Source organism: Topomyia yanbarensis, chromosome 2, assembly GCF_030247195.1.
Source record: "Topomyia yanbarensis strain Yona2022 chromosome 2, ASM3024719v1, whole genome shotgun sequence".
NCBI lineage: Eukaryota > Metazoa > Arthropoda > Insecta > Diptera > Culicidae > Topomyia > Topomyia yanbarensis.
This window is the reverse complement of record NC_080671.1, coordinates 13,753,464-13,776,276: the sequence shown is the minus strand read 5'-3', so window position 1 is coordinate 13,776,276 and position 22,813 is coordinate 13,753,464. Positions and strand designations below refer to the sequence as shown.

The following is a 22,813-nucleotide window of genomic DNA, read 5'->3' as shown; positions in this document are numbered from 1 at the left end:
GAAACAGCTATTAAATCATAGTTTGGAGAAATGAGAAAGGCACAATTGCACCTCTAGGTGGATTAAAACAGGTTTTTTATTATGGTGGATCGCTACGATTGTCTGAAAAGCTTTAAAATGAAACTCGACGTTTGATTTGAACGTTGTCCAATTTCAATACACTCGTGTTACAGACTATTATATTATATCCATAGATTGTGATCGTAGCAAAAGGAATATTCACCGAATAAGAATCGTGACGGAAATATGCATTTTTTGTTAGAGGGAACTTTGACACTGCGACCACTATTCAGGTTATCTTTTGTGACTAATATGAACCTTAATATGGATGGCTATATTATTTTCATTTCAGACGTACATATGGATTTAATTTGGAATGTAAAACAGAGAAAATTCGCACCTTCAAGCTAATGTGTCGTATCATATGAACAGATTTGAAAGAAAACGTGAACCATATTCATGAATATGAATAAAATTCCAATTCATGAATAATAAATAGTCGGGTCATCAACCAAATGTTTGATAAGCACCGGAACGATGTGCTTGTTTTTAGTGATTCATAGATTTTTCCATTGACTTACAATAGTGATTAGAACATTACGAAAATACGAAAGTATCAAAGCTATGAATCGTGTGTAGATTTCCTAATTAAATCGAATCGTAGTTCGATATTCGTTATGCCTACGTTATTTATCTGTAGCATGGTTGGAAATTCGGTAACAAATAGGTATCGAACCTTTTTGCCATAAATATAGGTGCTAATGGCAAGAAAAATACAAGCGACGAACCTTTATCTGAGTTCTGAACATTTAATCCCTACCACTACACTATGTCGACAGATCAATCTGAAACCAGTCCGGGTTTTCAATGACAGTAGAATTTTTTAACTAGGCCCGTAATAGCCCGTCAAGAAACGGCTGCGACACATGTCGAAAAAGATGGTCAAGTTTCACATCGAAACATAGAAGATAAGATACTATAAAGATAGATTTTATTGAGGTTTGCTTGTAGTAGTTTGCAAGGTCTTGAACTGAATTGTCAGTTATTGTATAAAATTGTAATTTTTTTTTGCAAATTTTACCATTGACGGTGTTTGTCGTGGTGAAAATCTCACTTCGCTTTCCACGCCTTTTTTTCATACGTTTATTTGACACGGCATTTGCAAAAGCTTTTTACGCCAGTTTCTTTTTTTACATAGCACGTTACAAAAATCCTTAAGACTAATTTTAACTATAATAGTAATTTGTCTAAAACTAACACTGAAATCACTTTATTGTTTGCTTTTTTCCTTACATTGTTATATTTCATAATGATCTAGTATTTTCGGGTGTATTTATTTACTTTTTTTCTGTTATTGTCAAAATTTAAAAACTGAATATTCTAGGACACTTTAATTGGTGAATGATTAGCCTTGGATGAGAGTATGAGGAGATGAATTTAATTAAATTTTGACAGACGCTGTTTTTAGAAAATGATAGATAAGTTCCATGTATAGAGGATCGCGATACGCCAGGATGTCTCTAACAGGAACATGGATTGGTCTTCCTCGGACTTGTAAAGAATCTACTAATTGTGATCTGGCTTCACGATATTCAGTGCAGGACCAAACAACATGCTCAATGTCATGGTAACCCTCTCCACAAGCACAATGATTACCCTCAGCGAGCCCAATACGACGGAGATGCGCATCTAAAGTATAATGATTGGACATGAGCCTTGACTTCACACGGATGAAGTCCCGACTTACATCCAATCCTTTGAACCATGCCTTCGTTGATACTTTAGGGATAATTGAGTGTAGCCATCGTCCCATATCTCCATTGTCCCAAGATGTTTGCCAACTAGCAAGTGTCCTCTGTCGAGAAGCGCTATAAAATTCATTGTAAGCGATGGGTCTTTCATATATTTCACCATCTAGTGCACCAATCTTGGCTAAATTATCAGTTTTCTCATTTCCCGCAATAGAGCAATGGGCGGGGAGCCACACTAGGGTAAATTTATAACATTTTCTTGTTAGGTTACTCAGAGATTCTCGTATCTTCCCCAAAAAGAATGGATCTTGATTATCAATCCTCTTTGAGCGTAGAGCTGCAATTGTGCTGAGACTATCAGTGAGGATAAAGTAATGGTTCGGGGGTAAAGTATTAATTATTTGCAAACTATAGTGAACTGCTGCTAGTTCCGCTATATAAACAGAGGCGGGTTCTGCAAGTTTGAGAGAAATTGAAAAATTATTTCTGAAAATGCCGAAACCAGTGGCCTCACTGATTCGTGACCCATCAGTGTAAAACATTTTCCACGCCCTGGATAATATCTGCCAAATAAGGTATTTCGATGAGGATTCCGACATTTTGATACAATCATTCCCATTGACCTTATCTTTACTGGTCTACCATTCTGGAATTTGTTGGAAATTAGCTTTACCGTTTGTATTATATATGATTTTCCATATGAGTGCTCAACATTTTTTTACGCGTCTCTTATTGACTCACTTTCAACTTGGCCATAACAAAACACACAATACGCTCAGAGAAACTGTGTATAATTAGGTTTATTTTCTTGCTTGTAAATGTAAATGTAGTTGTAAATGTTTCAATAAATTCGTGTTCGCCCTTTATGTTTTCTTGTTTGTATTGATGAATTGTTAGTTAAATGTAGCCTTAGTTAATCATGCAACATCCCTTTTCTGTTTAAACGTGAATTTCGCTCTTAATTTGTAATTTTGGTTAGATTTTTCCGCAGTGTTCAATGACCTATACATAAAAAGGAAGTTTCACCACAACGATCTAGCTCCACTAGACGTCGCTAATGTGGCCAAAGTCTTTCCGAACGAGTAATGGAAGGAGCTCACTCGTCACTCTCTGGTGTGGCGTTAGAAATCGATTTGCTCCGCTCGGAAGTATGCATCTTTTATGCTAACGCGGAAAGGCCTTCTGCGGCAGCTGAAAGCTAATTTCGTCGGGGTTTGAATGGTAATCACCAGCCTCATCAGAGGCGTGGTGGCTCATTAAACACGCACGAAAAGTTGCTCGCTTAGTGTTTCGGGGCCTAAATCGATCGGGCAGAGAAAAGAAAAAAAATACCGAATCGTGCAGATTTTCCCTTGTGGCTAGAAACAGATGTTATTCTTGTATGTGAAGATCAGTGAATCTCTTTTAACTGTAGTTTCTATTCTGTTGGATGATTGAGAAATTATACAGTTTAGCATAGTCGGCGATTGAAATTTGCGACGAGCTCTCTTCACTTGATCGACGGCCGGTTTGCCGATTAGAATGAAACTAATCTATGCTAATCAGTTTCGCCTTCGGCGAAGTTGTTTACCCGTTATGAACCACCCATACAGATGATTCGAATTAATTTCGATTGAACCAATTTATTACTTGAAAATCGATCGCACCTGCTTTGCGTGGTTCGTTGTGTTTATTTTTGTTTGATTGGTTCATTCGCCCTAGCGGATTGGTTTTGTTCGAATTCACCAACTATTTAATAACCGGCTTTGATCACTCACCGAGGAGGCGTTGTTTGTGCTCCGCATTAGTATGCTTGATCGAATACCCGGGGGTTGCACTTTGCACTTTCACTAACTAAGTACCATTATTATGGGTAAAACTATGCATGCCTTGAAGGACGTAAAACTGTCTTGTACGTTTGTTGAATGTGAGTATTAACAGTTAAATAAATTGGTTTGTATCGAACTTGATTATTCCGACTTTGCCGTTTCTTGTTTTAAGGTGGAAAATGAATGCAATAAAATGCTGATCGAACCTTGTGGATTGAAGCACGTAAAAAGTCGCTCGTAAACTGAAGTCGGTACTATGGTTTATGATCATGTGTTTTGAAGCTTTGATGCTAGGGGGTATAGTCAGAGATAGCGATCTTTGTACAAGGTATTTTCCATGTATGGTGTAGTATGCTTTAGTTTTATTGACACATCATCAGATTGACGGTTTGTAGTGCTTTCGGTATTGCCACGCCTTTCTCCATTAGGTTGTTGTATGTGATATTTAGTAGTTCAAGTTAGGAATGTTGGAAGAATAATGGATTGGCATTGGTTTTTGCGTACTGGTAGTTATTATACTTCAGACAGCTAAGTATTGACTTTTCAACTTTGATAGAAAGATGAACGACTACTTTGTTTTCAGTAATGATTTATAAAATGACTGGATATTTATATATCCAGGCAGCTGCACTAATTATCAGCATTAGAATTTCCTTTTTTGTTGAAAAAAATGGCTGACGATATGCATTGAGTATTGTTGACCATTCACGAACCAATGAAAAAAGTATGGCTTTGAACGTTGATTCTTTCCATCTAAGAGAAAACAGCGGATTTAGGCTTATACACGTGGTGTTTCTTTTGTTTGTTTATGTATTTATTTATAAATTTAATACTTTATTTATTTATTTATTTATTTATTTATTTATTTATTTATTTATTTATTTATTTATTTATTTATTGGCTGTATTATGTGCAAAATGCGACTCTAATCTTTGGTAATTCACCTCTGATACTAGTATCCCAATAGGTAAGTACCCGATTTAAACTCGTTCTGTTGCTTATCAAACATTTGATTAATGACCCGACTATTTATGGTTCATGAAATGGAATTTTATTCATATTCATGAATATGGTTCACGTTTTCTTTCTAATCTGTTCATATGATAAGAGACATTAACTCGAAGATGCCAATTTTCTCTGTTTTACATTCTAAATTAAATCAATATGCACATCTGAAATGAAAATAATATAGCCATCCGTACTAAGGTTTATATTAGCCACAAAAATAACTTGAATAGTGGTCGCAGTGTCAAAGTTTCCTCTAACAAAAAGTGCATATTGCTGTCACGGTTCTTACTCTGTGAATATTCCTTCTGCTACGATCACAATCTATGGATATAAAATATAATAGTCTGTAGCACGGGTGCATTGAAATTGGACAACGTTCAAATCAAACGTCGAGTTTCATTTAAATCTCTTCAGACAATCGTAGCGATCCACCATAATAAAAAACCTGTTTTAATCCACCTAGTGGTGCAATTGTGCCTTTCTCATTTGTCAAAACTACGATTCCATGGCTGGTTATGTTTAATGTAATGGAGGAAATGTCTATTGCGTTTTGCACATACATACAATGGATCGACAGTAATAAACTTGAGATGCTATGTGTCGCTGCTGAAACATTGGGTCCGGACACCCCCCCTTCCCCAAAATTTTCAACTTGTTAAGAAATTTAAAATTAGTTTCAATTTTGAAGTAGTTTTAAACTCAAAATCATTTAAAACCAAATTTTTATAGTTTTTATTAAACGCGGTTATTGCGTATTACGTAATGTGTAATTTCAAAATCAAAATTTCATACCCACTAGGAATGTTTAGTCTGGAGGCACTAGGAAGTTTATTCGGGGGAGGGCTTGATGGGAGGCGACTTGATGAGGGGTTTAGGGAAGAGTGGTGTGTGATGTGTGGGGGAGAGGTGCTAACCCCACACCGCATACTCCAAGCTATGCCCCTGTCAAAATACAAAAAAACCTATATTAGTCAAAAAATTTACCTGGATTAGCTTGACGATGTTCAGAGTTATTGCATAATCTTTCTATAGGAGAAAAGCAAAAATTTATAAAATTACTTAACCTGTAAGAGAACAAGTATCAAATAATCTATTCGCAGTCCTCCCGGTAGCCGGTTGTCCAGAGTTCCCAACTGTTCTTTTGCCGTACGGTGGGTACGAACTAATAGACCATCGAACAAATATTTCAAACCTTCTCGGTAGCCGGATGCACACGATAATACTATTGAGAAACTTACTAATACACTCCTCTTCTCCTCGATAGATATGGAGGTGCTGAAGATTCCTATTAATTCCGTTCCCATCGTATCTGCATTCGAGCCGTGGCTGACGTGGTGGTATTGATCATCATTCAGGGATCAGGACAATGTCGATCAGCATGGTATTCCTAAGCATGTTGTTCCAAAGAATATCGTTAATGGCCATCTATGGAAGCTAGCCTTAAATGTCAGCTTCTTTCTGCAAGCAGCTTAGATAAACCGTGTAGTGTCGGTAGTGGCTGTTTCAACCGGCTAAGAATTGCACTACGGATTCCGTGTTCGGGTGATAGAAACCTATCAAATAGGGAACCTTAATTGCATGCTATGGTTAAAATTGTTGAGGGGGCTCAAAATATTCTCAATGGCGAACGGAGTCTAGGTAATTTAGTGAATTTCACAGTAAACTGCATTACGCAGCGAAGCCTTTGCTATAGACGAATTTCGCACCAAATCCTATTCAGAGTTGGCAGCACCCTCTCAGATTCTAATGAAACTTTCTGTACATGAAGACTTTGTCACAAAAAGCCACTTTGCATACTTTGTTTTTCCAAAAACGATCTAGACTGTTTTTTGAAAAGGGCCAAACTTTTTTACCCATTTTTTTAAATGGCTGTAGTCTAAAAATGACAAATCCTACAAAAAAATGTTGTAGGAGAGGTTTTCACAAAATTAGTCAAATTTTCGAATAAAAATATTAAAAAAAATCTTCATTGACTCCTACACTGAAAATATCGATTTAAAAAAATTAAAGTCGATTTACGAAAAACCCCAATTTATTTGAAAAAAACTTTTCCTTGTCTAAACTGAATTTTTTTCTACAGTGTATTTTTGTCGAAAACTAATCCAATGAAAATCATAATCATCTCAGAATCCAATAAAACTCAGTTTGCGAGAAGATATTGTCAAATTTAGCAAATAAGCATATTTTTATTAATTTATTTTTCACATTTTAACGAAATTCAATTAGCTAGAGATTACTGGGCAAGAAAAATTATGAAAATTAGAGCCATAGTACTCAAGTGAGAGCAAGGATGTGAAGTGTTTACATCGTGTTTAGATCGGAAAACTAGAAGTGGCAGGGTCATTAGAACAGTCTTAATATCGTACGGGTTCAACTTTTGTCTTCTGCTGATGAGGATCAAGCTTAGGCAGCATAACTATGAATCACCCGAGTTCACCAGTATGTGTCTTGGCATAGATAGACTTCTCTGTCTATGCCAAGACTTGGTATAGTAAGTATTAACTTACTTTTTTTCATTTTTCATAAAATCGACTTTTTTTCCTTGAGAATGTTTTCTCAAGTTTTTTTTTAAAGATCCGAGAAATAAATCAAAAGTTACGGCGCATCCAAGTGCGCTTCGTCCACCAAGAGCAATGGTAATTTGAAATTTTAAACTTGATTATCTCGAAATGTCGCTTTACTAAAAGTGGTTTTTCCGTGATCACGATTGCCGAAAAACTACTCAATCAATTTTCCTATTTTTTTCAATTGATCGTAATTAATTTTTCTCATACTTTTTGCCATCTCTTTTTTATTTATAAATTTTTGTTTCATGGATAAGAATTTTTTAATACAATTTTTAGAGCTTAAAACAGCGATTTTTTACTAAGAACGTTCTCGAATGCAGGAAAAAATACTATTTATTCAACTAATCGTTAAGGTACGAGGAATACTCATATACTAATGAAATTGAGTTTTGGGATTTTAGATGCTCTATTGGTCTTTAATCGTGATCATCGCAAAACTCTTAAATAAAAAAGGGTTTTGGAGAAAAAGCCATAACTCCGCCAATTATTAATTTATTTTTATAAACTTATGCTTGTTTATTTTAATGAAAAATGTACTACCAAAATATTATAAGTTTGATGTAATGAAATCATTGCTTTATTCCTTTACGTAAATTCAAACTTTCTTGACATTTTCATCACTAAAAAGGTATGTAACTCCTTAATCAAGAATCCAATTGAAAATAGTTTATGTCGTTAAACAAATATTCCATTATCACATTTTTATTTTTTTCTTTAGTGCTGAGGATGAATCAGAGAAAGAAATAACCACAACATTATGTATTGAATTTTACATAATTATTTATTTATTTTTATATATTACATTTGTCTTAAAACTATCTTCATGCATGCTATTTTGTATAATTTCTATACAAGGAAAATATTTTTGGTTCATCGTCTGAATTAGAATACCTTTTCGTCTCTACTTTGCCACATGGAATAGGCACAAAACTGTGGAATTTTTTGAGTTCCAGATATTCTTTTAACGTTATTATACAGCTCTTCGAGTTCTTCTGACATTTTGTTGAACTTTTCAGTGAAAATGTAGCAGAAAATTAATTTTGTGATATTTTTATTATTTTGTTCAACTGCCCAGTTATATAACTCCCGGTGAGTTAATATGGTATTTCCATAGTCGCGAGCAAGACTGGCTCTTTTTGCCATTCGCTTGAGAGTGCCACCAAATGCATCACAGGGTCCTTTTCCATGGGATGCTGCAACAAAATGCCATTCTGCGCTTAACTCATACTTTGACTGGAATCTACACAAACTTGCGAAGATTTTCTTATTTTTGTATTGTGCTGCTGCTCCATCAGACATAAAATAAATTTTAGAAAAGTTTGTCAATTGTTTCATAAAATTTATCAGTTTTGAGAGGAACAAATGAACTGCAGTCTTCAAGTCTTCCAGTCTTCCAGTCTTCTATTCTTCCAGTTTTCCAGTCTTCCAGTCTTCCAGTCTTCCAGTCTTCCAGTCTTCCAGTCTTCCAGTCTTCCAGTCTTCCAGTCTTCCAGTCTTCCAGTCTTCCAGTCTTCCAGTCTTCCAGTCTTCCAGTCTTCCAGTCTTCCAGTCTTCCAGTCTTCCAGTCTTCCAGTCTTCCAGTCTTCCAGTCTTCCAGTCTTCCAGTCTTCCAGTCTTCCAGTCTTCCAGTCTTCCAGTCTTCCAGTCTTCCAGTCTTCCAGTCTTCCAGTCTTCCAGTCTTCCAGTCTTCCAGTCTTCCAATCTTCCAGTCTTCCAGTCTTCCAGTCTTCCAGTCTTCCAGTCTTCCAGTCTTCCAGTCTTCCAGTCTTCCAGTCTTCCAGTCTTCCAGTCTTCCAGTCTTCCAGTCTTCCATTCTTCCAGTCTTCCAGTCTTCCAGTCTGTCACTCTTCTAGTCTTCCAGTCTTCCAACATTTTTACACAGAAAAACATCTTAAACTCCTTAATCTTACAGTGAAGACCCTATTTTATCAGTCTTCCAGTCTTCCAGTCTTCAGTCTTCCAGTCTTCCAGTCTTCCAGTCTTCCAGTCTTCCAGTCTTCCAGTCTTCCAGTCTTCCAGTCTTCCAGTCTTCCATTCTTCCAGTCTTCCAGTCTTCCAGTCTGTCACTCTTCTAGTCTTCCAGTCTTCCAACATTTTTACACAGAAAAACATCTTAAACTCCTTAATCTTACAGTGAAGACCCTATTTTATCAGCTCCTGATTTTATCAGCCCCCGATTTTAGTTACCCTACTAAGCTGGAATTTTATCAGCTTTTTGGCCCGATTTTATCAGCTTCATATGCAAAAAAAAATTTTTTTTTATTTGGCACTGTCAGACCCCCTTAAGGGAAGTTTAAGCTAAATAATTAAGAAAGGTTATGAGGCTATATCTAGGGACTAAAGAAGAATATTTTAAGAGCTTCGGTTTCTTAAAAAGAAAAAAAATATATGTTCCGATTTTATCAATGTCCCGGTTTTATCAGTCTGAAATTTACCAAGGGGCTGATAAAAACGGGTCTTTACTGTATAATTTGATCAAATATCAAGATAAAGTGATTTGAAACAAAAAACTCACAATTTCTCATCACGTTTCTTGGCATAGCTCAGAAACCAAGCAGAATTTGAAAATGCTGAAAACGCCTTTTCAGACAAGGAATGTGACATATCAAACTCATTTTAGCCCAAAATGGCGTTTGTCACAATATAGAACGATAGCGACGACATGTTCTAACGACATTTAATTAGTATGTTATTAGAAAATATGATTTCATGTAAGTAGACCAAAGATTTGATAAAGAATGTATAGGAAAGCAAGTATCTCGCCTACTTATTGGAACCAACTAATAGTCAAGTCACAGGGAACTTCCACTTACGCATCTTACAACGTTCAAACTCTTAAATGAGCTATTATAGTCATTTGGATGCCGGAAAGGTTTTATATAAACTATAGTGCCCTATTGCGACTGCACTCTGCTCAGCTACATTCAGTTAAACGGGAAAACACATAATTATCGGATTGGCGATAGTAATATTCATATCGCATCGCATATCGCATAAGTGATCATTTCATCAATTTTTGATTTCACTCTAGTGATTGTGGTGACGTTGCTTAAGTGGCAGTAGGAGTATCACCAGTATGTTGCCAATGCGATATGTGTTCTTTCTGGGACATCATTGTAGCACAGGGATAGCATTAGGGGTTAGTGCATTGAGCCAAAGGTTGCATGTTCTAATCTTGCCTTTGGGGCCATTTTTCATATAAATGTTTACCTTTAAAGAAATATTTGGAAGTAATTGTATAACGCACGCCATATCGTCACCCGAGGGTCCAAATCTTAAAGCGAACCAATCATCGCGCAATGAGTTTTCGGAGTTCTAACCGTAACGGCACAAAAATAACATATATTTACCATCAAAATAGGAATGCAAACATTAAACATGCAGCCGATTGAAAAGACAATTTAGAAATTATCGCTTGGTGGCAGCAGCATTGCTTCAAAATCGACGAAAATAGTTTCTTTTTTACTGCATACGGAAACGTATGCTATGAATATAACTAAGCTCATAAACTAAAATTATATATCCTTTTCTCATTACAGGGATTGGGATGATTCATGCTAACCTTGCAAAGGATGGAAGCTGCTGTATGAAATCAGCTAAAAGCTAACATTGAGATCTGATAGTGGCAGCAAATAAACAGGTCGGGCAGCATGACTCATTCATAGGGTTCAGAACCTGTTATTAAATGAAAAGTTGTCCGAAGATTGCCGGTATTCGAGTACTGTACTGGTGCGAATTTCGACGGCTCTGATTATATTAGACTCCTTCTTCTGTACAGTATTCGAAACACGACTGTCAACGGAACAAACGTCTCGAAAGTTTCGCTACCAACTCAAATCTCTTTTGTTTCGTTTGTTGGTTATCCAGTTTTTTGTTATGTTTGCTCAACAACTTGGCGTGTGTAGAGTGGGTATAAAGATTCAATCGTTTTACGGAGATGAGTCATATTTATGGAGATGCGTCTTTTTTTGTCCGAGACCTACCATTGGAGCTTGGAACGGTAAGAGGCATTTCAGAAGTAACTGGTTTGTTAAATTCCAGAAACGCGAAAAAGGTATATTCAATATTCTAGCAAAATTAGTGTTGAAAGAATAAACAGACAGCTGTAATTGAGTTTTGCCAACGCCCACTTCAAAGAACGTTCGATCAATGTTAGATACGTGCCACTTTCAAACTACTTTATATATTTAAGCTGGTCAAAAAGAATTGAAAGACCATTGAAAATGGTTTTCGTGTAGGGGCCATAATGCTACTTCGAATGGAAGAACGCCTTTGTCAAAAAATCAATAGAACCGAGAAAATTAGTGAATCTGACTTCACATCTAACAAATAAAGACCCCATCAGCCTAGATCACATAAACTGAAACGGGCGTCAAACCACTAAACCAAATGACCCATCGTAGAAATAACTCGTCAAACCCACAAATTAGATCTTCATCCACCCGCAGCTGGGCATCTGGCAATCAAAGTCGCATTAATAATCAAGATGCCGCGAACGTGATGCTTTCCTGCTGGTCATAGAAAGCTCTAACCGCTGAAAGAAAAATCGCAATCAACTTTCCTGCAAACGTCCGATGCCACTTCACTTTTTATCTGACATAAATAATGGTCGTCTCCGCAAGCTCGAATCTCCGACTTGGAACCCACTTTCCGAGACCTTGCCACTACTTTCGCGCATAGAGACACGCTGACCTAGAAGCGGAGGTCCAAAGCCGCGTCGCACAGAGCCGATGTCCATTCAATCCATCTATTCGACCATCCATCCATTCAGCCAGCCAGCCAACCCATTGAACCAACCGAGCGTAAAAAGTGTTGAATTTTTAATTTCGCTTGAGTTTCGATAATCCACTACCGGTGCGGGCGGGCGGTACCGCAACAGATGAAGAATGCTGTGGCCCAGCTGATGATGCTGCGGCAGAGGTCAATTTCGTACCACTTCACTGTGTTCGTGAAATTTAGAAATCACGGGGTGGGTTTTTTAAATCTCTTTCTGAATAGTTTGCACACGCATTTAAACCCTTTCTTTTTCCATTTGGTAATGACGTATGAGCGGAAAAAGTGAATGCCAATGTGCGTAAAAATGGATTCCCAGAAAGGGGTATAATTCAAAATGTAGGCTCCACAAAATTCTCTTAAACTTTCCAATGTACGATCATCTTTTCCGGTGTAATTTAAAAAGTTACAAATTTGTGTTTGGACATATAGAGAACAAACAACTAAACCTTAGTCTGTCATTCGGATAATCACAATAACCCTCCCAGATAGTTAACCAAACAAATAATACGACTTACCATTTCTCTTCGCAAGACAGCCAACTGGGTGTCGAGAGTTGTTGGCTTTCGGACACTGGCGCTTCCACCACCGCCGGAGCCACTGTTCGGGGTGACCGATATGCTGCTGGAACTGCTGACGGTGCTTATCGGTGACTGGCCCCGCTGAGATACGAGTGACGCCATACTGACGCTCTGCAGATTTACTCCCATCGGGATGAACGGATTCGTAGGATGGTGATTCAGCGATGGTGGAAGTTGCTGGTGCGGCAACAGCTGCTGTGAAGGCGGGTGCTGGGCATGATGATGATGATACTTTTGCTGCTGTGGCTGATGCTGGGATGACTGGTGCTGAGCAACATGATGGTGGTGCTGCTGCTGTTGCTGCTGGTGGAGCGGATGCTGCTGCTGATGGTGTTGCTGATGAGATAGAAGCTGCTGACCGGCTAGATCGAACCCACTAAGACTTTTAGGCAGTGGAGGCAGTCCCGGCAGGGACATCGTGATGCTGCAATTAAGAAAAATAGTATTATTAGAGTAATGGTCTCTCCCGGTACAAAGATTATTGACAAGAATTATTATCGGCATCATAAATTCCGCGACTCAGATGTTTGACGCAAACACCCTGTTTTTAAAAGAGGTATCGTGGAATATTTTTTCCCACTAAAAGCCAATGACTAGTAATTAAATCGACAAACAATTGCACCTCTCTAAATTACAAAGCAGGTTTCACACAACAGCAGGGGTATTGTTAACCCGTTTCCCATTTATCCCGTTCTTTTTCGTGAACGACTCAGCATTTCCAGAAAGCGCGTTTAGTTACAAACGTAAGCTAAGGGAATACCGCTTCACTGATTCATTTGAACTAATTACAACTTTGACGACCTACATTTTTGTAATAAACTATTCTCCCGAGTCCCATTCGACTATGAAATTGTTACCCACGTTCAACGCTGCGCTATTATACAATGTCATGTCGAACTATTTCAAAACTGCACGGATAACGAGTGTGGAAAGCCGAAGCAAACCTCGTTACGATTTGGTGAGAGGCCGGTTCTAATTTACTGCGAAAAATCAAACCGTTTAAACAGCCACAGATCATCATCGCAGCGTGCAATACACTTACATACAGTTCAGGTGGGAACGAAGTGGAGATGATGTAGGAATATGACCGTGGATAAAATCCGTGTACAGCGGTTAGATTATGAACAGTAACATTATCGGCACAGTTTATCGTTATATGATGTGTTTTCATTTTACTCAATTGATTATTGATGATGGTTAGCAAAAGATGTTTGCGTGTTGGATGTTTATATTTGCTGCTAATGGGCAATATAAATTGTTAAATCTTAAAGTGATACTAGGCGTAGAAAATTTGTATAGCGAAATTTTTCTAACAACTTTTATGCTTTTATCGGATCAATATAATCCGGATCAAAAAGCAGATAAGTAGTGTAAGAGAGTTTAATATTATACCAGATTGGTTTGTATGTCCACATGACAATAACCGCTTTTGAACTAAATTAATTGTAAGTCAAATTCACACAATTCGACTGGCGTCAAATAGTTTTTTTTTTTAAATGAACTGAAATATTAAAAAAAAATTTGGATACGAACATGTATAGCTTTCCAAACAGATAATATTTTTGATATCTTCATACCGATTCACAATATTTGATATACTGACATAGAATGTGTATTGGAATATGAGAGAATACAGCATAATACTGTCACTGAAAAAATAAATAATAGTGATTTGCTGCAAGAAGAAATTATCTAATAGCTTTAAGTAACTAATTTGAAACTTCGACGAACGGAGTTAGAATTGTACGAATGCACGTTGACTACATAATTCCATTTAATATTACGCTTAGCAGCGACACGCTTTACGCGCAGGCAGCAGTATGTACCTAGGAAGATGAGATATTCTGTCGGCGAAAGGTAGCAAAACCAACGAGCAATCACTGACAGTAGGAAGATAACACAGTTGAAGTTGATAATACAGGGACAGTAATTAAAATTACCTGTATTCACTGTTACGTTGCATTGGTTCGTAATCTTATCACGCGTAACAATGAAAAAATAGCATAGTACATCGCATTGGTTCGTTAGCCGAACTAGTTTTTAATTTCTTTGGATTTCAACAGCAAAACCTTCTGTGCTGCCCTGATCTCACTCTGGATCAGTTGTATAGCCGTGAGGTATCCGGTGGCTGAAATCTCTCACATTATCTCAGCAAATAATCGACTCACTGGGTTTCTGTTCCCATGTCGTAAGAGGCGATTAATAACAACTGTCTTTCTTCGGACAAAACCAGCCTAGAGGCCGTGTGGCATCCGGCGCGTTGAAGTATCTTAACTAAGAATTGATCCACTCCCATGTCATAATAGACTACTGAAAACAGGAGTCCTCAAGTCAAGGTATTTCTTCGTACCGAAGACTGAATGGGTGGCAGAAATAAAATATGCCAGCCGTGCACTGACTACCGTGGGTCTTACCCTTTCTGTGTTACGCGAATCTCTGATACAGTAGACGTTTCTTTCCTCGTAAATCGTAGGATTCAGATGATAATCATGTCCCTAATACCCATTTCGGGGTTAGCTATAGGCGATTATAAGGTTATGTTTGGTATCTTCTAGTTGCTGTACAGCACGTCCTGATGATGAAATGTGTAGTGCCGTGATAGAGTGTGGTTAGAGTAGCACAAATTAATCAACAGTATAAATGTACAGCAACTATGAATCTATCCCGCCTTGTGCAGGAAGGAAAAACTTCCATACCTTTGGTTCAAGAACCGTATTTCCATAAAGGAAACTTCTAAGTTGGAAAACTACTTAACCCCATCTTCAAAAATGGCATGAGAAATCCACGTGAAATGCCTCGTGCATGTATACTTGCGAATAGTGCTATTGACGCATGCCTTTTATACGACCTCACAACTCGCGATATTTGTGCTGTAACGGTCAATATGACTGTTAATAACATAAACATATTTTTGTGGCTGTAATGGGTTTCCCCTCATAATCGGCAGTGATGCAAATGCCCACCACATAATTTGGGGCAGCTCAGATATCAATTTCAGAGGCACCGAATTGATGGGCTACGTAAATAATACAAATAAGCACATACTTAATGTAGGAAATCGACCAACATTTGCACGAATTGGCGGAGAAGAGTTGTTAGAGGTAACTCTCTGCTCTGATAGCAGTACGCATGAGTTGGCAAACTCATGCGTATTACTGTCTCTTTGATCATTAAACGTCTCGCTAGATATCGTCACATATCGAACTGGCCCTCTACGAAGAGGGCTTGGCGACTAGGTTTCATGGGTATCTTTTGACGATTGAATCTCGAAGAATGAGGTCGAGGATAAAATAAACTCACTCATATTAGAAGCATACCAACAGGCTAGTTCGCTTTGAGTTATGAGTGCTTTAATACCGGAATACCGAATTTGTAAGACCCAAAAAGTTATGTAGAAGGATTTGGAATCGCACACGCAGGGACGAGGCGAATGCATTTGAATTGACTCGCACAGCATACATAAATGCCCTACGATTCTCTGAACGAAATGGTTCGAAAGGCCTCTGCACAAGTATCTCAAGCTTCAACGAGACTAGTAGATTAAACAAGTTGCTTTCGAAATTCAAAGACTTTCATGTCAATTCGATTAGAACTGTTGTTGTTGTTTGAAGGCAAAAGATGGCATCTTCTACATTTTCGAGCATAAGTGAACTGCGTTATCTATATCTGGGGCACTTTTGCTCAATAATCCCTCTCAGAGCTAGCATAAAAACAAAATTCAGTTTGCTTCTGAAACATATCCGAATCTGAGTGCGCTGTATCGGGAGAACGAATGACGAGGGAAACGAATCAAATATTTCATTCATCGCGGCGGGTATGAATTAAATTTCGTTTCAATTTCAAGTTCACGCAGGGATGTCAATTTTTAAACTCTGCTTTTGACACACACTTTCCAGGCAGTATGTAGCCATTACCGACGACTGCCTTTGAGTTCTTTACAGATAGTTCTGATACTTGGGCGGTAAATGGTGACAACCGAATCGACCAAATGGGCGATTGATAGTTTTGCTTTGTATAAGTCACCGGGAAAAGATGGAATCATTCCAGTTCTACTTCAAAGAGGATATGCACACTTCAAGCATATTTTGAAAAAAAGTTCTTACTTGTAGTCTTGCAACAGGATAAATGCCATTAACGTGGCGGGAAATAACTGTAAAACACATTCCTAAAGGTAGCCGCGTCAATTATGAGGAGGCAAAGAGCTTTAGATCGATCAGTCTGATCGATCTATCAGTTCCTTCCAAATCAGTGGAACGTATTCGACCACTACATTATACCAGTATATACGGCAGCAATAATTTTCGGCTTCTCTCTTGAATTGTTGAATTGTTTTATTGGTGAAAAAATGTATTATTTCCAAAAAATGTGAACTTCCCATAAGGTTAAAATATTGATAGTTCTCAACACTGTCGGCAATGGAGATTAGACTGTATGTAGTCAGTGCTGTCAGTTGACTTGCCATGAAGTAAGAAGTTAAAAAAAAATTAATTAAAATAACGTACGTTAAATAGGCGATAGCAGAGAAACAAAATTCCCCTTTCCCAGTCAAATCGTTGAGTAGAGAAGATCGAAATTAGAAAGTTTTTTCAATAAAATAAAGTATCCCGAAGTGTTACAAACGCATTGCTTTCATTTCCCGCTCACAATTGTCGGTTCCGTTCGGTAGTGCTTACGTATGTTGCTTGTTCGCCGCAAACCACGATCCTGCCTTAAACCTTAATAAACAAATAATAAATAAATAAATGTCTAAGATGGTGAGATGCTTTCGTATCTATTCTTTAAGCATACTGCATTACCTCTCGACCAAAATTAAGGGGTTATATACAAAGTTGGAACTCAAAAAATCGAAAAAAAAATTATTGAATATTCCTAAAGTACATGCTTTTGAAAATATATGTCCGAAATTTCATCCTGATCGGAGCACCAGATTTCAAACTACAGCCGTTCGCAGCGCGCTGGTTCTTCCGCGAATGAAGTAAACACAAAACTTTAAACGCAATTATCTCGGAACTAAGTTTTTTGAAAAGTACCATTGCGGTGAACGTGACATCTGAAAAACTATTCATCCGATCTTCATCAAACTTTTTTTAATTGTTTGTATTTAAATTCTCGTGTACTTGAACGGTTCCTTTTTCATCCAAAACTTTTCTATTCTTCGCAATGAATTCTTGTTTAAAATTTTGCACATAAAAAAACTCAATTTTTTGGACAACATGTTTTTACCAGGAAATTTTTTTTATTGGGAAACCGATCCGTTCAAGTATACCACAATACATTTTTCTTTAATAATCTTTTTGCTTTTTTGATTTCTGTTGAGTGGTTCGGCTTGGAGAGCGTTCACCGCAAACCTCTGTCATAAAAACACGCTTCGGGAGATAGGCCATAACTCCACCAACCTTGAATATTTTTGCCTTTCTCAATAGAAAGGTATTGCAATTGCTCTGAAAACCGACTTTTTAACGGAGGCCCGGAGGGCCGAGTGACATATACCATTCGATTCAGTTCGTCGAGTTCGGCAAATGTCTGTGTGTGTATGTATGTGTGTGTGTATGTATGTGTGTGTGTATGTGCGTCTGTGTGTGTGTACGCGAACACAATCTCACTCACTTTTCTCAGAGATGGATGAACCGATTTTTACAAACTTAGTCCCAAATGAAAGGTGCAACGTTCCCATAGGCTGCTATTGAATTTCTAATGGATCCGACTTCCGGTTCCGGAATTACAGGGTGATGAGTACGATCACGCAGAAAACGTCGATTTTAAGAAATTCTGCAATGAATGTATAATGGTGAAAATTTTTCCAAAATGTGACCACAACTGCTTCGATTTGTAGTACTAGGTCATTAACAGCCATTCAAAGTCTCTTTGGTCACATTGGCCACCATCATCGGTTCCGGAAGCCCCGGCGGAAGTATCCAAATTCAGAGTAACAGTCACATCGGTTTCTCGGAGATGGCTAGACCGATTCGACCAAACTTGACCTCAAATGAAAGGTATTGCGTCCCCGTAAATGGCTATTAAATTTTATCCCCAACCGACTTCCGGTTCCGGAGTTACGGGTTGTGGCGTGCGATCACATAGCAAATTGTGATTCAAACCGATACCCCGATGGAAGCAAAAAAGGTAAAAATTTCGCTAAAATGTCTCTCAAATAACTTAACTTTGCAGTTCTAGGTCACCGACGGCCAAACAAACTTTCGTTGACTACATTGACCACCATAGACGGTTCCGGAAGTGCCCGGGAAAAGCGGCCATCTTTCATAACTAGCAAACTCATATCAGTTTCTCGGAAATGGTTGGGCCGATTTTCACAAACTTAGTCCCAAATGATAGCTATATTATCCCCACAGATGTCTGTAACATTTCGCACGGACCGCTTGTATGGTTCCGGAAATATAGACTGAACGGTCCGGTCACACATGAAATTCCCATATAAGCCGGAACTCAATTTTTTTTTCAAAGGGGGGACCCCATGAAATTTCAAAAATCGAATTCGTATTTTTGATGCCAAACATCTTTAAAATGCATGAAACGTCGAGATTTTATGTTATCTCGAAAATTTTTGCCTTTCTCAATAGAAAGGTATTGCAATTGCTCTGAAAACCGACTTTTTAACGGAGGCCCGGAGGGCCGAGTGACATATACCATTCGATTCAGTTCGTCGAGTTCGGCAAATGTCTGTGTGTGTGTATGTATGTGTGTGTGTATGTATGTGTGTGTGTATGTGCGTCTGTGTGTGTGTACGCGAACACAATCTCACTCACTTTTCTCAGAGATGGATGAACCGATTTTTACAAACTTAGTCCCAAATGAAAGGTGCAACGTTCCCATAGGCTGCTATTGAGTTTCTAATGGATCCGACTTCCGGTTCCGGAATTACAGGGTGATGAGTACGATCACGCAGAAAACGTCGATTTTAAGAAATTCTGCAATGAATGTATAATGGTGAAAAATTTTCCAAAATGTGACCACAACTGCTTCGATTTGTAGTACTAGGTCATTAACAGCCATTCAAAGTCTCTTTGGTCACATTGGCCACCATCATCGGTTCCGGAAGCACCGGCGGAAGTATCCAAATTCAGACTAACAGTCACATCGGTTTCTCGGAGGTGGCCAGACCGAATCAACCAAACTTAGTCTCAAATGAAAGATGTTGCGTCCCCGTAAATGGCTATTAAATTTTATCCCCAACCGACTTCCGGTTCCGGAGTTACGGGTTGTGGCGTGCGATCACATAGCAAATTGTGATTCAAACCGATACCCCGATGGAAGCAAAAAAGGTAAAAATTTCGCTAAAATGTCTCTCAAATAACTTAACTTTGCAGTTCTAGGTCACCGACGGCCAAACAAACTTTCGTTGACTACATTGACCACCATAGACGGTTCCGGAAGTGCCCGGGAAAAGCGGCCATCTTTCATAACTAGCAAACTCATATCAGTTTCTCGGAAATGGTTGGGCCGATTTTCACAAACTTAGTCCCAAATGATAGCTCTATTATCCCCACAGATGTCTGTAAAATTTCGCACGGATCGCTTGTATGGTTCCGGAAATATAGACTGAACGGTCCGGTCACACATGAAATTCCCATATAAGCCGGAACTCAAAATTTTTTTCAAAGGGGGGACCCCATGAAATTTCAAAAATCGAATTCGTATTTTTGATGCCAAACATCTTTAAAATGCATGAAACGTCGAGATTTTATGTTATCACGAAATTTTTTTTTTTTTTGGAAATCGACTTTTTGGGACTTTGCCGATTTTGCACCTTTTTGCCTTTCTCAATAGAAAGGTATTGCAATTGCTCTGAAAACCGACTTTTTAACGGAGGCCCGGAGGGCCGAGTGACATATACCATTCGATTCAGTTCGTCGAGTTCGGCAAATGTCTGTGTGTGTGTATGTATGTGTGTGTGTATGTATGTGTGTGTGTATGTATGTGTGTGTATGTGCGTCTGTGTGTGTGTACGCGAACACAATCTCACTCACTTTTCTCAGAGATGGATGAACCGATTTTTACAAACTTAGTCCCAAATGAAAGGTGCAACGTTCCCATAGGCTGCTATTGAATTTCTAATGGATCCGACTTCCGGTTCCGGAATTACAGGGTGATGAGTACGATCACGCAGAAAACGTCGATTTTAAGAAATTCTGCAATGAATGTATAATGGTGAAAAATTTTCCAAAATGTGACCACAACTGCTTCGATTTGTAGTACTAGGTCATTAACAGCCATTCAAAGTCTCTTTGGTCACATTGGCCACCATCATCGGTTCCGGAAGCCCCGGCGGAAGTATCCAAATTCAGACTAACAGTCACATCGGTTTCTCGGAGGTGGCCAGACCGAATCAACCAAACTTAGTCTCAAATGAAAGATGTTGCGTCCCCGTAAATGGCTATTAAATTTTATCCCCAACCGACTTCCGGTTCCGGAGTTACGGGTTGTGGCGTGCGATCACATAGCAAATTGTGATTCAAACCGATACCCCGATGGAAGCAAAAAAGGTAAAAATTTCGCTAAAATGTCTCTCAAATAACTTAACTTTGCAGTTCTAGGTCACCGACGGCCAAACAAACTTTCGTTGACTACATTGACCACCATAGACGGTTCCGGAAGTGCCCGGGAAAAGCGGCCATCTTTCATAACTAGCAAACTCATATCAGTTTCTCGGAAATGGTTGGGCCGATTTTCACAAACTTAGTCCCAAATGATAGCTCTATTATCCCCACAGATGTCTGTAAAATTTCGCACGGATCGCTTGTATGGTTCCGGAAATATAGACTGAACGGTCCGGTCACACATGAAATTCCCATATAAGCCGGAACTCTAATTTTTTTTTCAAAGGGGGGACCCCATGAAATTTCAAAAATCGAATTCGTATTTTTGATGCCAAACATCTTTAAAATGCATGAAACGTCGAGATTTTATGTTATCTCGAAAAAAATTTTTTTTTATAAAAATCGACTTTTTGGGACTTTGCCGATTTCGCACCTTTTTTCAGTTCAATATTACCGTGGCTGTTTTTTCTTTTTCAAAATTTTACAACTCGAATAATGATTTATTTTCCTGTATATAGTTGTCATGTGATGTATAATAATAAAATGTAATATATGCATTTAAAAGCTTTTAATGAATATAAACATCGCACACATTCTCGTGATTCATGATTGAGAAAGGCACAATTGCACCGCTAGGTGGATTAAAATAGGTTTTTTTAATTCAACTTGTTTTTTCGAACTTCGATCGTACTGCTAACGAACTGTCTTTCACTTTTTCAAATTAAATTTAAGTAAAACGCTTTAAAAAAAAATCACGAACTTAGCTCCCTTTTTCGCCACAACTTTGTATATAACCCCTTTAAACAATCAAAACGAAACGTTGCGAAACCAACAAGCAATCGATGACCCCAAGTAGTGGATCGAACTTTATAACCGGATACAACTCAAAAGTATTGGCACCTTGCCAAAAGTCTCTTTGCAAAATTTGAGCTCAATCACACATTAGAGGTTGTGCAAAACGGTCAAAGTTCAAACATTCACCTCTGTTGTCATTGTCATTAGGTCAATTGAAAAATACGAAGTAGACGTTGAAGTCAAAATTCAGAGGTATAAAGCCTGCAAAATACTGCAAATTTCTTGAACTGAACCTAGTAGAAGTATTCGTTCCTTCAGACACCACCTATACCATGTACCCAGTATATTGTAACTGATGGTAGTTTCAAAATAAAGATAAATCTACAATTCAAGTTGCAAAATGCCCCTTCATACAATCAAGTCTTAGTAAAATACGGTGGCATATCTAATATGCCACCAACCACAGCAAACAGTTGATGAATCTTGAAACTAATCAAAAGAGCACCAAGCTTGTCGTGAAAATTACGCAACAATTTTTCTTACTTAGCCTTTCAACCTGATCACATATGAGATCCCAGGACATGCATGCAACGCTCTTTTTATGCATATATTTCTATCAGTGCATACTAATGTCACTTTTATGAAAAGAAAAAATATTGCTCGTCATAGCGACAAAATGCCAGCATATCACCGCGTCGATCACCGGTTTTCCACCGGGATGAATATGTGCGCGCAATTTCTCATCAACTACTAGCGGTTTTATTTTCTCGGTTTATCGGCTCGGCAAACCACACTAGAAACCGGCTTCGGTTTTTAGGTTCATTGGATTGACTAAAGTTGCAGTTTGATGGCACACATTTGCCACATGTGCCACTATCGGTCGGTGTGCTTTGGGCTGTCCCACAGCCCGTAATGCTTCCCTGCCCGAAACACCCCGCACATAAAGTAATATATGCCAAGAAATGTGAGTTTTCC

At 38.3% G+C, this 22,813-nt stretch overlaps 1 protein-coding gene across 1 annotated transcript in view; it reads right to left on the bottom strand.

Moving 5' to 3' along the window:
* The window catches only part of LOC131681384 (GATA zinc finger domain-containing protein 11-like), a 132,017-nt gene that overhangs the window by 88,189 nt on the left and 21,015 nt on the right, over positions 1-22,813 (bottom strand). Inside the window, exon 2 of the mRNA XM_058962138.1 lies at positions 12,426-12,912. Coding sequence (XP_058818121.1) covers positions 12,426-12,912 — 487 coding nt within the window. The remainder of the gene's footprint in view (positions 1-12,425; positions 12,913-22,813) is intronic.